The following is a 14,771-nucleotide window of genomic DNA, read 5'->3' as shown; positions in this document are numbered from 1 at the left end:
GTAATGGTCAGGGTGCCATTCTTTGAATTGAACCCAGGAAGCGGGTAGGTGGAGGAATGTCTCTATCTGTTTTATGACCAGTACCTGGAGCACTAAGCCACAAAGGCTACACTCCCAAGCCTGGGCCCAAAAGCCTCGAATTTTGTTTTTACTTTGCTATACTTTTTTAATACTTCTTCACTACCTTACTATGCTTATGGTCTGTTCCCGTAACCCTGCCTATTTTGCTTACCAAATCCCCCAAATTTGTAAACCCTATGCCCCAGAGCTATAAAACTCTTGTGCACACCTTTAATCCTAGCATTTGGGAGGATCTCTGTGAGTTCAAGGTCAGCCTAATCTACAAAGGAACAGCCAGGACAGTTACACAGAGAAACTCGGTTTCCAAAAACTAAACCAAACCAAACCAAACCAAACCCAAACTCCAAAACAAACAAAACCCAACAACAACAACAACAGCAGCAACAATAACCTCTTGCATTCCTCACATCTAATACATATAACGCTGATCTCTCAAACCCCTACTACCTTAGGAAGAGACAGACTTCGTACAAGAATAAAAAAGCTTGCTTTAATTAATTTGGCCATGATAATATGGATTGGTAGTCTTTCTCCTCTAATCTTTGGGATTAGCAATCTTGTAGGTGATTTTAGATACTATCAAGCTGACAAAAGATACAATCATCACGTGTGCTTCTTTTATTTTAACAAAAAGGAACATACAGATAAATTGTACTTAGGAAAAGACAGTATCTGCTTAAGCCATAAGTCTGAAATTTTGATATGTCAGACATTTTGTTATAAACTTTCTCCATTCCTTTATAAACATGAATGATCAAAAAAATAACTACTGTAAGAGCAAAAAGGGGCATTGATTTCACAATTTGTATTGAAGAGATGCTTTTGTGAATGTCGTCTGACCAACTATCCATCTTTGAGGAAGCTAAAGTTCACTTAGTTGTGACTTCAATGAACATAAACATTTGCTGCCTTAAAGAAGGCATGGACATAGAGCCCTATATGGTGATCTAAACTTGTTTTTCTCACAGTAAGTTCTTCATCTTGGTCAATGAACATCCTGAGGCCCTGGGGTTGACTCTTCTCTTACAAGTTTTTTTCTAGTGGCCGAAGAGCTGGCTTAGTAGTTAAGAGAACTTGTTCTTGCAAAGGATGACTGTTTTATTCCCCAAACTCAGGACTGTCTGTAACTCAAATTCCAGTGGACCTGACGCCCTCTTCTGACCTCATTGGGCACGACGAATGAAGTTGGTACACGTGTTGTGGCCCTTTGCAAACCCCAAAAGACCACCAGGAAACCAACTCTGATGCCATCGCACAGGGTCTTTTTATTCAAGCTCCAGCTTGGGCCCCAACTGTCTCTGAAGCAGCAGGATGGGAAGGTGAAGCCCCAGACCAGCTTCAGGCAAGCATTTATAGAGGTGAGCAAACAGTCAAGTGGGTTTCTAGCCTAGCACACATCTGAGTGGTGGGCTGTTATGGAATTGTGTTGCCCTTTAAAGTAATTGGCAGGTGCTGGGAGCTTATACAAATCATAAACTGAACTTGTGCTTTCCTCCTGATTGGTGTTGTTAGGAAGTGAAGTGCCAGGGGCAGGCTTGTTGGGGAGTAACCTGGAAACTGGTGCTAGGTGTTGGCTTGTTGGTTAACTTGAGTTCAACCTAAGGTCAGCTTGAACCCACGATCTGGTTTCACACAGATATACATGCATGCAAAATACTTAAAGTTTAAAAATTTTAAAAAAGTTTTCTTTAGTCCCTTTCTGTGTCCCACTTTTCCTCAGAACCTCTGGCTTCAATCCTCTTCGTAGTCCTGCCTAGTATGTCAGCTCTTAGCTTCTTGCTGGTGTTTTTCTGGAGCTCTGAGGATCTTTGTGGCTCACATCCTTTGTCTACCTGCTTGAGCCCACAATTCTGTTCACCTTAACACCTAATGATCACACACTGGCATTTTAAAAACAGCAGTAAAGATCTTTTGAAAATGTTTTTTGAAGATTGCTTATGGCACCACACTATTTACTGACTTGTTTGTTTCTTTAGCTTAATGGAGGAGGGAGCGGAGTTGTACTGACCACCCCTTGCTGGCCTCAACTCACCATGTAGATCTGGCTGGCCTTGAATTTGCATCACTCCTCTTGCCTCTGCTTCCCAAGTGCTGGGATTACCGGTGTGAATCCTCATGCCCCTTTCTGAGATGTCTTTCCATATGCATAATCCCCAATGTTTTGTATATATGAAGGTTCACAGCAGGTGGATAAGGAAGGGCAAGGAAAGGAGATAGTTATAAGAAACAGCTTTCTCACATATTACCAGAATAATGGAAAGCTAGTGGCAGCTAGATATTACTAAAATTTTAAGAAGGCATATTACTGTTTACAAGTAAAACTAAAATCTCAACTTTTTACTACAAGAATACTTGAGCCAGTGACCAACAATATAGCTAAATTACGGCATTCACTGTAACACTGCCTGAATCCTATAACAAACCCAGCAAGCTATATTTTCACAGAGGCAGGAAATATATCTATTTTGATCTCTGCACTACACCAGTCCCTTGAGTAATACCTAGTACAAAGGAGGTGTTCAAGATTTGCTGACTGACTAAATGAGTGAAGACAGAGATGTGGGAGATGGTTTATACTTGGATCTTTGGTGACATATAGTAAGCTAGGAACCAGTTTTCCACCAGAAAAGTGGCTACGTTTCCCTGAGTTGGGAGGGAGACCGTTCTCTTCCTGTTGTGGGCTGTCTGTCAAAAACATGCTGCTGACCATCTGAGAGACAGGTAAAGGGCTCTGGGTACTCAGGGAAAGCCACAGGGCAGTTACTTACTTTTAGGATTCTGAAATGCAAAATGTCCACTCTTATCACAGGGCACTACCATACGTGGTGTGTTGGAACGCTATATGCCACATAGCCTTTTACAGGGCTTGAGGAAATGGAAAACATCTGTCTTACTGGGGCTGTGATAAAATCCCACTGTTCAAAAGGCTTAACATGACATTACATCAGAGGGACACAGGAGGGCGCACTAATCACTGGTGAGGAGAAACAGACACCCCCCCCCCCCCCACACACACACACACCCTGAAATCAGGCTGACATTTTAACAGTCAAACTGCAACACGTCCAGCAGTCTCTGGTGCGACTTTGAGGGACTGTCATCTTACAGAGAAAGATGTTATATTCCTGATTCAAGATCAAGGACGTCAGAAGAATTTGTCACTCTGTCAAGGAGAGGCCACGAATGTCTGCACAAGGTGAGAATCAACCACACTCTAACCCCCAATGATTTGTTAAATGACCTTGGAGAAGGATTTGCTGTTTTAAACAAAGACTTTCTATATAATGTACAACTGAACGTGGAGTTCTGCTCATCCTCTACTGAACTGATACATAAATTTATTTGTCTGTTCCATCTGTTTTCCCAGGAGTAATGGTGAGTTTAAACAGGTAAAAATGAAACAGTTTTGCACAAAGAGCAGCCCTAGAGCTTAGATGCAGTCTGTGGCCTTTCCAAGTTTTAAATTTGTAAATGCAACAGTAATATACAATTCCCCTCGTGGAATTCAGTAAGCACGCTATAATGGAGATCAAAGTGACTTCCCTTTCAGGCCTTTAACGAGAGAGTGACAACAGCTGTCAAGAGCCAACGTGTGGAGGCGAGGTGCTTGCCTTTGCTCACAAGAGTGCCGTTAATCCCAAAGTCACATTCAAGCTTATGTCTCAGCAAAATTATAAGTAATTCCACGCATAGCTATTTGGGGTCAAACATAATAGTTAAAGTGGAATGTGTTGAAACTGAATGTTATGGGTATATGTGGTTGCATAATAAGTATCTGTGGACTGGATAAGCATGAAGATACTGTCAGTCACTGGAACTAGCTCAGAAAGATCCTGCATCCTGTACTTCATAGACTTCACTTTAACCCTCACTTCGCCACTGGAGTCCCCGCCATTGGGTTTCAAGCTCACTTGCTGCCAGTCTGCTCAGCGTACTTGATGGCAAGGGGCTTCGGCAACTTCTACTTCTATCATTTAGCTGAACTACTGACCACTAGGTTGTATCTGATTAGGCTTGACCTACACCAAAAAGTAACTGTGCTCTAAAATGTGCCAATTTAGAAGATGTATTTCCAATCTCTCCTAAAAGTATTATAACTGGAAATATCAACGAATGTATTTTGTTAAAGCTGCCAGAATAATGAATAATATTATAAATATCGCAAGTCATTAAATCCTTTGAGTTAGTATCTAACTAGGAACTCTTCAAATGGCATTCAATGTCTTCAGTGTGCATGTGAAAAGCCATCATCAAAGTGATGTGCTGGGAGCTGGAGAAAAGGCTCAGTGGTGAAGAGCAGCTCTGTTCTTCTCCAGGACCTGACCTGGCTTTGACTCCCAGCACCCACATGGCAGCTCACAACTGTCTGGAACCTCAGTTCCTGGGTATTCAGTGCCCTCTTCTGTCCTGTTTGGGTACCAGGCATGCAAATGGTGTACAGACATGTATGGGAGCAAAAAACTCTTACACACAAAATAATCAAATACATTTTTAAAAAGAAAGTGAGTTGCTAGGGGCTGGAGAGATGGTTTAATGGTTAAGAACATTTGCTGCGCCGGGCGTGGTGGCGCATGCCTTTAATCCCATCACTCGGGAGGAAGAGGCAGGCAGATTTCTGAGTTTGAGGCCAGCCTGGTCTACAAAGTGAGTTCCAGGACAGCCAGGGCTGTTCAGAGAAACCCTGTCTGGAAAAACCAAACCAAACCAAACCAAACCAAACCAAACCAAACCAAACCAAACCATTTGCTGCTCTTGCAAAGGCCTGGAGTTTGGTTCCCAGGACTCTTATGGGGTAGCTTATAATTATAATTCCTGAGGATCCAGCATCTTCCTGGGTCTCCTTGAGCCCCTGCATACACATAGTACACAAGCAGGCACTCGTACTCCTATGCATCAAAACAAACAAATATTAAGAAGAAAGTGAAGTGTAAGTTAGAAAACACAGATCCCATCAAAGAAGCTGCTTGAATCTGTGAAAACAAAGTGTCAGCTGACCCAGCGAGTGAGTTCCAGGCCAGAGGGGCTAGAGTCCCCGTTTCAAAATAAAAACAAACACAAAGAACACAAGCTTCAGTTGGCGGGTGTGGCATGGGGCCTGGTTGGTGATAGATGAGATTTTTAAAATGTCACTTGTTTCCCCAGTAAGATTTTAAGACGGTGTCTTACCATCTCAGGTTGGTCTGGAACTTGAGATTTCTCTGCCTCTGTGAAAGATCATAGCAATGTGCTCCTATTCGCAACACCAATAACCATTTTAAAGGCTGTAACTGAAACAAACTCTGATTTGCATCTAGTGCCTCAGTTTGCATGCCTCTAAGCGTCATTCCTGCCCTGTGCTGCCGCAGTGCAGGCGCTCCTGACTCTCTGACTCTGCCCTTACTGAACTGCAGACTCTTAAGCCAGGGAAACGAGGATTCAGATCCTGCTTTTTCACTTTTAATCTGTTTAACATGGAGTCTCTTTCTTCACTTCCCAGAAGCTCACAGTTTCAATCAGTAAAATGGAATTCTATCGTCTAGATCAAAGGATGTACCGCACTAACACTTAGTGCATGGAGCGTCACAGTGACTGCTCTGTAAGAGGCAGCGGTTAGGACAGGAGAGCTGGCTCAGCAGTTAGGAGCACTTATTACTCTTCTGGAGGACCTGGGTTCAGCTCCCTGAACTTACATAGTGGTTCTCAGCCATCTTAACTCCAGTTCCAGGGGATCCAATGCCCTCTAGTGTCCTTTATGGGAACTGCATGCTTGTGGTACACAGACTTACATATAAGGCAACCCCCAGCCAAAATAAAAAATGCTCTCTTTTAGAAAGTAGATTTTTTTTTTTTTTTTGGTTTTTCGAGACAGGGTTTCTCTGTATAGTCCTAGCTGTCCTGGAGCTCACTTTGTAGACCAGGCTGCCCTCGAACTCAGAAATCCACCCGCCTGCTTCTGCCTCCCGAGTGCTGGAATTAAAGGTGTTGTGCCACCACGCCTGGCCCGAAATTAATATTTTTACTCATGTTATTACTTATTATAATCTCAAATCCACTCTTTAACCTTTTACCCAACATTCCCCACAGACCTTGACAGATTTTGGGAAATTATATTTGTGGTAGTAAAGTCACAAACTATGTGTTAAGTCTCTGGGAATAAAATGTCTACATTAGGGAGAACAAACACAAAGAAATAACTAAAAGTCCAACAAACAGAATGGTCTGCCATGAAAACATGTATCAGGGGTGACTAACTCAAGAATCTATTGAAAAACTATCATTCAAACAGTGTCCTGAACTATGTGAAGACTATAACTAAGAAAAGACAAATATGGTAGGTAGGTAATTGAATACACTTAAATTTCCAAAGACAAAAGAAAATAGAGTGAACTCAAAAGAACTGGAAAACATCCTACATGATCTGAATAAAGACATCCACGGTGAGAGCTAGTTAGACTACATGTAGAGACGTAAGTGGGACCATGCTCTCCAGAGCCAAGTCAACCAAGTTAAAGATTGTACGTTTACCTGAAATGCAAAAGAAGGTATGGAATTTGGGGAAAAAAAAAAAAAAAAAAAGCTGAGATTCCCCAGAAGAGATCAAGACTGAATGCCGGGAGGGCACTTAGAAGGTGTTCCAGTTTGCTTGCCATTGCTGTGGTAAAACACGATGACCAAGCTAAATGTGGTGGTGCATACCTTTAATCGCAGCATTTGAGGGGCAGGGGCAGGGGCAGGGGCAGGGGCAGAGGCAGGGGCAGAGGCAGATGGAGCGATGTGAATTCAAGTCCAGCCTTGTATACAGAGTGAGTTCCAAGATGGCCAGAGCTACATAGTGAGACCCTGTCTCAAGACAAAACAAAACTAAAGGCGAACCAAAACCAACCAAGCAACCAACCAAACAAACAAAACCATAAACAACACCCACTATGACCAAAAGGAGGCAAAGAGGGTTTAGCTGGTTTAGACCTTCTGATCACATCCATCATGTAGGGAAGTCAGGGCCTGGAGGCAGGAACTGAAACAGAGGCTATGGAGGAAGGCTATTTATTGCTTGCTCCCCACAGCTTGCTGAGCTTGCTTTCTTATCAGCTTCAGGAACATCTGCACAGAGATAGTAAGTACCACAGACACTGGGTTGATCCCATCCACAGCAATCGTCAATCAAGGAAATGCAGACTAAAGGGAGGCATTTTCTCATTTGAAGCCCTTCTTCCCAGAGAACTCTAGCTTTGTGTGAAGCTGATAAACAAAAACAATAACAAAACCTAACCAGGACAGAAGGTCTTATAGAATTCCAAATGCCAAGTGAAACAAACCATCTCAGAAGCAGTATTAGTAAGAAGACAGAAAAACAGACCTATTCAAGAAATTCTCATGAAGAATCAAGATGTGGCTATCCCTCATGTGCACCTGCGAAAGTCTTTTTTTTTTTGTTTTGTTTTGTTTTTTTGGTTTTCTGAGACAGGGTTTCTCTGTGCAGTCCTGGCTGTCCTGGAACTCACTCTGTAGACCAGGTTGGCCTCCAACTCAGAAATCCTCCTGCCTCTGCCTCCCAAGTGCTGGGATTAAAGGCGTGCATTACCACTGCCCAGCAAGGGAAAGTCTTATCTCAAAAACAAGACTTTGTTCAAAAGCATGTTGGTGTTTCACCATGTAACTCATTACGGTCGTGCTGAAGACCAAACCCAATGTATTGTGTGCATCCTAGGCAACCATGCTGCCACCGACATAGATCCCTAGTCCCTATAATCTACAAAACCCACAGCCAACCTCACATGTTTAAAGCAGTAAACAGAGCTAAAACGTAAGGACCTGAGAAAGTTTATTCAAACCCTTTGGTAGGCACAGCATACAAGTTTAACCTACTGAGAGACTATTTTGATATGCGGTTAGTAATTATTGGATAATTATTGGATCTACACTTTGTTTGAAAGGGAAGATAATAATTAGAATACTTCCTTTTCTTGATTTCTCTCTCTCTCTCTTTTCTTTATCTTTCTTTCTTTCTTTTTTTGAGACAGGATTTCTCAGTATAACTTCCCTGGCTATCCTGGAACTCAGAGGTCTGCCTGCCTCTGCCTCCTGAGTGCTGGAATTAAAGGTGTGCACCGCCACATCTGGCTGCTTTTCGCCAGCTTTTGAGTCTGAAAGGGAAAGGCTAATTTTCCATTTGCTCCTTCCCTGCTTTAACCTCTGTGTATAAGTTAAGCAAGAAGATTTTATGAGTAAAGCAAAAAATACCTAAGTTCTGATACCCTCCCAAAGAAGTTGTTCTGAGAGGAAGGCTGATCTCCTGAGTTCAAGGCCAGCCTGGGCTACAAAGAGAATTCCAGGACAGCCAGGGCTGTTACACAGAGAAGCTCTATCTCAAAAAACAGAAGAAGAGGGAAAAAAAAGTTGTTCTGGAATAAACGTTTCTGCATCACTTCTCTCTTAAACAGAATGTACCAAACACACTTCACTCTATTGAGGATATTTCTCTCCACGTAGCAATTAGGAAGATTCTACAGTAAGTTGGCAGTGAGAATGTAGGGAATAGGAGGGTGACGACAAGCATTTCACACTTGCGTTCAATTTCCTTATTACTCTATTACTTATTCCATTAAGCTTGAATAAAACAACTTGTTAGAACGTTGTGCTCAGAAAAATGGGGCAAAGCAAATATCTGAAAAGGCCACCTGTCAGCTTAGTGTTTTGCCACACAGTGACTTCTTCAGGCTGCATGTTTTATCTAGAGCCGTTTATTTCACGCAGGCTTTAGACGGGAATCCTTCAAGGGCACCACCCTCTAGCATCTCTTTCTTGTAATCCAAACTGCAGTTAGGAGTAACAGGACATTTAGACCTTCTGTCTGATAGCTCCCACTTTCTGTTCAGATCGGAATCCAGCCTCGCAATATCAGTAGGGAGTCCACTCAAGTGCTCATTAAGTGGAAAGTGGTTGATGACCTATTATAACTCTCAGGTGCAGGCTGAGAAACATGACCAAACCAAAGTTTTGGAGCCTATCTTTAGCCCAAGGGTGAAGAAATGTAACATACAACTTCATGTGCGGCCAAAGGGATCTGCCAAACAGTAATGAAGACTTTCCTGACAGATGCAGGAGCTGTGGGATGTGAGCAAGCGGGAATTCAAATCCCAATCGCAAAACCCACCTCACTTTACAATTTTTAACTGCTGACCTCCCTCCGTGACAAATCATGGTGGAGGCGACAGAGTCCAAAGATATATAGCATTCATTACCTTTACCCTCAGACTTAGTAGCGGAAACTCACCAGTTTCATATTGGACTTGTGGTTGTTCAGTACCAGTCTCTTCACTTCTCAAGACAGGGAAGGATCTTCCGGTTTAATCTCTATAGCCGAGAGCATCGCGGGACTTGGAGTCTTCCCTCCTTAAGCATTTTCCAGAGCCTCACGGGAAATGTAGTTTTACTGTAGGTATCATGGGCACTGTGGGCGTCTTTCCTTTTCCTCCGTTTTCTCTCTAAACACCTCCTTCCGTCCGCTCAAATTCATCGCCGCCGCCAATTCATCCTTCCTTTCCATCCCAGCATGATATCATGTCCCTCATCTGGGTCTAGCATCCATGGTATTCTGGGATGTGTAGTCCGCACCGTTTCAGCTCCCAGCTCCCCTCCTCCCTGTGGGAAGGCGTATGGGCGCAGTGCCTGCTGGAAGCTGTAGTTCCCTAGGGCCTCAGACCCTCAACTCTGCACTTTCCCTCTAGGGAACCGGAAACTACAACTCCCAGGGATGCGCAGCGGCAGCAGGTGGGAGCGGGGCTGTTGCTATCAATATGGCGGTTGTCAGCCAGACAAAGACAGTCAGTCTGATGTGATTGAGACATGTGAGGTTTTCAGGGGGAGACTGGGAGATAGGGGCCTCCCCTCCCACCTAGGCTCTTCCTGTGAGGGCCTGGAGCCCTCCTCAGCCCCTCCCGCAGGGCGCCCCGCGGTGAAGATCCCCTCCCCCTCCCGCCTTCCTCCTCCCTCCCTCAGCCTTGCACTGGGACGCTGGGGAGGGGGCTGAGCCGGGTGCAGAGAACTCTCAGCTGGATTTCCGAGGTGAGTGGGGTCGTTTGCAAGCCGGACTGCCTCAAGTCTCTTTTCCTCACTTCTCTCATTACTTTAAGGAAAAAAAAAATGTCGAGATGTTTGGGGGGGAGAGAAAGTGAGTAGGCGCCACAGATGGGTCTCTGGAGTAGCCAGGTTGAGCATAGGGGAGCAAGTTAGGGGTACTTCCGAGGGGGCGGCCGTGCGCGGGCTGTGGGGTGGGGCAGTTTGTGAGGGGCGGGCGTGGAGAGGCGTCGATGGCTTCCCAACTTCTCTCTGGTCTCCAGGACCGGCGGAAGGTTTGAATCCTTGAGTTGGGGGGTCTTCCTGCTTGGGAGTTTGAGAAACTGTAAGGTGTTTTCGAGGTGTGCTGGTTTGTTTGGGGAGTGTCTCGCTGTGTTTTAAACTGTGACGTGTACTTGGGTACTGCGATCGTCTTGAAGGAATGTCTGTAGATGGTAAGTTAGATGGCTGGAGTCAGAGATAAGCGGCCTGGGCTTGGGAAGCACGCAGGAGTCCCGGGCTGGACTTTTGGTCCGAGGATCTTGTGCAGGGTTTGGGGGGTGGGGGGCGCTCAGTAACTCGTTAGTGTCTGGGCGCCCAGCTCACACTCCGTGCCCTCCTCTGGGCCAGTCTCCACCCCAAACTCCAGGCAGGACTATATAGATGATGTGATGTGGAGATGCATCTTTGCCTCCTCAAGTCGGCAGCTAAAGGTGGGAAAGGAAAAGTGTCTCTTAATATTTTATTCCGGAACCGTGTTTTGGTTACACTATTGGGGCTACTTTGAAAGGAGTCCTCCACCCACCTTCACCCCGAAACAGTAAGTAGAGGTATCTTGTCATCTTCATGCTCAGTAGCTTGCCAGTTATTTAAAATTCGGGAACGTGGGACTGGGAATCTCGAGTGCTAAATGCCATACGCATCGGTGTCTTCTAATGAGACAGAACGTCTGCTCTGTATCCTGAGGTAGATAGGGCGACTTATTTTCGTAGTTGAAAAAACTGTTGGAAATTTTTTGCGGGGAAGAGGGTTGACTGTGCGCTGAAAGGCGCTGCATGGTTGTTTTTTTGTTTTTTGTTTTTTTTTTTTTTTCTTTCTTCTACCCCACCCTGTTCTGTGTCACAAATGCTTGAAAACTGGTATGGAAGAGTGAGGAAGCATTGGGTGAGTGAAGCAAAGAATGCACTCACTTAGCAGTAAAGATACACGCTTCTTAAAGTTGAATGATAAAAGTGATTGCTATTTTTATTTTTGTCTGAATCTTAAAAAACCCTCGTCTGTTATATAGGGTATAGTCACGTGCCCCTTTTTCTGGGGACCTGCAGATAATAGAAATCTTTGCCTTCTCTTTCCTATCTTTCCTTAGCTTCCTCCCTCCCCCACCCCCTTCCTTCCTTCCTTCCTTCCTTGGCACAGAACATTTCTCTTCCCGATGGACATAATACCTCCTGTACTTTTTTGCTTAGTTTGTGCTAATATGGGCTGTGCTTTTTGTGGTTTCACTATAAAATGCATCGTTAAGTGAAAAGGACCCGAATTTGTTGTTATTTTGCATTTATGCCACAAGTCATTATCACATCAGGTTTGCAGTGCTTTGCATTAAACTTATTAAAATTGCACGGCTAAGTTGCTAGATCTGGTTGTATTATGCTTATAAGTCAAGTTTGGGAAATTTTATTTTATTTTTCCATTTGCAATTAGGGTTGGAACGAAACATCTCTTGTTTCTCACAGTCTTGAATATTTAATGACATTACACCAGGAGAATTTAAGATCATACATTTTGTACTCCCTCAGTCCAAAATACAACTTCTTCAATCACTCTCTGTGATAATTTTGTGGTATCATAGACTTTTAAATCACTAAAAGAATAATTGGCATCATTTCTATTTTGACTTGAGAATTTCACGTATTATGTGTTTGGTCAAGAATGTGTTAGTTCTTGAGTTCTTCTGTTAGCTATGGGCTTTTAGATTCCATAGCATCACACTGGAATTTATGGTAGGTTTAGTCTTTGATTTGAAATTTCTGCTGTTGATCATTCCCACAGATAAGGGGACTGTGTTTGCATGAAGTTGAGCATTAAGTATGTGACTAGACCTAAATATAATTTTGTACACAGTGTGCTGTTTCAAGCTGAACCTATGGTTTGTTGAAGACCAGGATTTTCAGAATTACTTGTTTGAGGCTTTATCTTAACCTGAAACATTATTTTTCAAAAACTGGAAGAAAATTCCATGTAACAACAAAATAGTTGTTTACTTGTGTTTTTCCAAAATGTATTCTAGTAGATATTGAATTTTTACATGTTTAATAATTATTTTAGATATGACAAACTAAAATGTTCCAACCTAGGAAAATGAGTGTTTTTCATCTACCCTTACCTTGAATCTTCTTGTTTATTTTCACCAATGGAATTGTGAAGTTATTTATGGGAAAAGCATTCGTTAAACTTTTTCTGACTAGTCTGGAAATAATGGCTCCATGTACACCGAATATTCCTTATATTCACTGGGCTGATTTTGTTGCATTTTGAGTACTGGGGCATTAAAATGATGTAAAGCCTTTACTGCAGACTAAAGCATAAAACACTCTCAGCATGTGGAAGTCATATGGTTTATGAAAAAACGGAGAGAATGGGGGCAGTGGTGCCTGTCCAGCCTAAAATTTCATCCCGTAACTGTAAAGACATATTTATTTTAATCTGATCATTTCTGAAAAAAAAAAATCTGGCCTTTACATTAGAGGAAGTTGAAAATGCAAGCTGTTTTTAACCAATCTGCTGCTAGTTTTGTGCAAAGAGTACATACTTGCAAAGCTGTTTAGTTGCAGAAGTGCATCAAGGAAAGGAACCCTTAGTCATGTGTTGAATGCCTTTCCAGAGGGCTTCATCTACACAGCTGGGTGTATTTCATCTTCTAGCCCAAGTGGAAACTTAATATCTCTGTTTTTCTAAGTTAAAACACACATTGTAACAAAGATCTCATTCTTCTCTTCCTGCAATTTTATACTAAGTGTTGATGAGTATTCTTGCTTGCTTCATTGTATCTTGTATATTAAATTGTTCTTTTTAAGTCTCCTATGTGTCCTGTTAGTTCTGGCTCTAGTTGGAAAGTTCAGTTGGCTACCTTATTTCAATCAAAAGCAAAGCAGATTTACTGTTGGGACTGTTCATCTATTGCAGCTTTTCTATTGTTTTTGTAATCTGTTCTTTAAGCTTGGGCTGTTTCTCTTGGGAATTACAAATTTATCAAGATTGTTATTTTTCATAAATGGGGGTTGTGTACTTTCAACTTTTTAAAATGGTGAACACTTATGGATTAGTCTTAAAAGCACCCAATCAAATGTGCTGCGTTTGGTCTATTTGTTCCTGATTTATTTAGATATTTTGGCTTCCAGAATCTTATTATTCTATTTTTTGGCTAGAATTTTCTGATAACAACTGGCTTTTCTTCTTTTCAATTTTAAACTTTATACAACACTGTCATGAATAAAAGGCATAGCACATCCTAGAGTGTTATGTATGCACATTCATATGGGTACTCAAATATGTATGAAGTGTGTGTATATATATGTGTGTCTCTCTGTATGTCTCTGTGTGTGTGCTTCAGACCTACAGCCATGAAACCAGTCTGATGCACAAAGAGCAGAGATTGAAGCCACCATTCATGCTGTCCACTTTATAGACACAATGGAGGGAGGCTTCCTTCTCACAGTAAACTATCATTTAGCAGATTCTGCCAAACTACAGTTCGCTCATATGGGAGTCTAGCAGTCTGACATTTTTCTGCAGCTAGTACTAAATAATTAGTGCGTGACTCAGATTCCTAGATACAGCTGTGCCCAAGATGGCCTTCACTTAGACTGAGGGAGGACCTATCCATCATAGGTGCACATGTGTAGAGACTCTCTCTGGTGATTATCTGATATAAAACTTTTAGGTTTTAGCTAATCACTGTTTATGGACTCTTATGATGTAGGAACAGCATTATGGGTTTATTTAAAAAACAATTGTGAACGAAAAATAAAAATTGCAATTTAAGTGATTTATAAAGCAGTAGTTTAGCTTTGTTTGATGGACTATATTCTTTATTTTTTTGAGTCTTAAGACAGGTATACCTGATTCTGAGCCCATTTAGATTTCTTTTTTTTTTTAATTGGGTATTTATTTCATTTACATTTCCAATGCTATCCCAAAAGTCCTCCACATGCTTCCCCACCCACTCCCCCACCCACCCACTCCCACTTCTTGGCCCTGGTGTTCCCCTGTACTGAGGCATATAAAGTTTGCATGACCAATGGACCTCTCTTTCCACTGATGGCCGACTAGGCCATCTTCTGATTCATATGCAGCTAGAGACATGAGCTGGGTGGTGGTGGGGGGAGGTACTGGTTAGTTCATATTGTTGTTCTACCTATAGGATTGCAGATCCTTTTAGCTCCTTGGGTACTTTCTCTAGCTTCTCAATTGGGGGCCCTGTGATCCATCTAATAGCTGACTGTGAGCATCCACTTCTGTGTTTGCTAGGCCCCGGCATAGTCTCACAAGAGACAGCTCTATCTGGGTCCTTTCAGCAAAATCTTGCTAGTGTATGCAATGGTGTCAGCGTTTGGAAGCTGATTATGGGGTAGATCCCTGGATATGGCAGTCTCTAG

The 14,771-nt window shown here is 42.7% G+C and overlaps 2 protein-coding genes across 10 annotated transcripts in view; one reads left to right on the top strand and one right to left on the bottom strand.

Moving 5' to 3' along the window:
• Nucleotides 1-9,803, bottom strand: part of Ints9 (integrator complex subunit 9) — a 92,519-nt gene extending 82,716 nt beyond the window's left edge. Inside the window, exon 1 of the mRNA XM_021181570.2 lies at nucleotides 9,335-9,803. Coding sequence (XP_021037229.1) covers nucleotides 9,335-9,343 — 9 coding nt within the window. The 5' untranslated portion in view covers nucleotides 9,344-9,803. The remainder of the gene's footprint in view (nucleotides 1-9,334) is intronic.
• Hmbox1 (homeobox containing 1) overlaps nucleotides 3,168-14,771 on the top strand; it is a 143,128-nt gene continuing 131,524 nt past the window's right edge. For 7 of the 9 annotated variants that reach the window (XM_021181577.2, XM_029469105.1, XM_021181574.2 and 4 more), the window contains exon 1: nucleotides 9,835-10,125. The gene's annotated coding sequence lies outside the window, so the exon portion shown is untranslated. Of the gene's footprint in view, nucleotides 3,278-9,834; nucleotides 10,126-10,390; nucleotides 10,413-14,771 lie in introns of those variants that run through there. The other 2 variants (XM_029469102.1, XM_029469104.1) reach the window with 2 other exon arrangements.

Source organism: Mus caroli, chromosome 14, assembly GCF_900094665.2.
Source record: "Mus caroli chromosome 14, CAROLI_EIJ_v1.1, whole genome shotgun sequence".
NCBI classification, from domain to species: domain Eukaryota; kingdom Metazoa; phylum Chordata; class Mammalia; order Rodentia; family Muridae; genus Mus; species Mus caroli.
The sequence above is the reverse complement of the archived record's forward strand: the minus strand, read 5'-3'. Positions and strand labels throughout refer to the sequence as shown.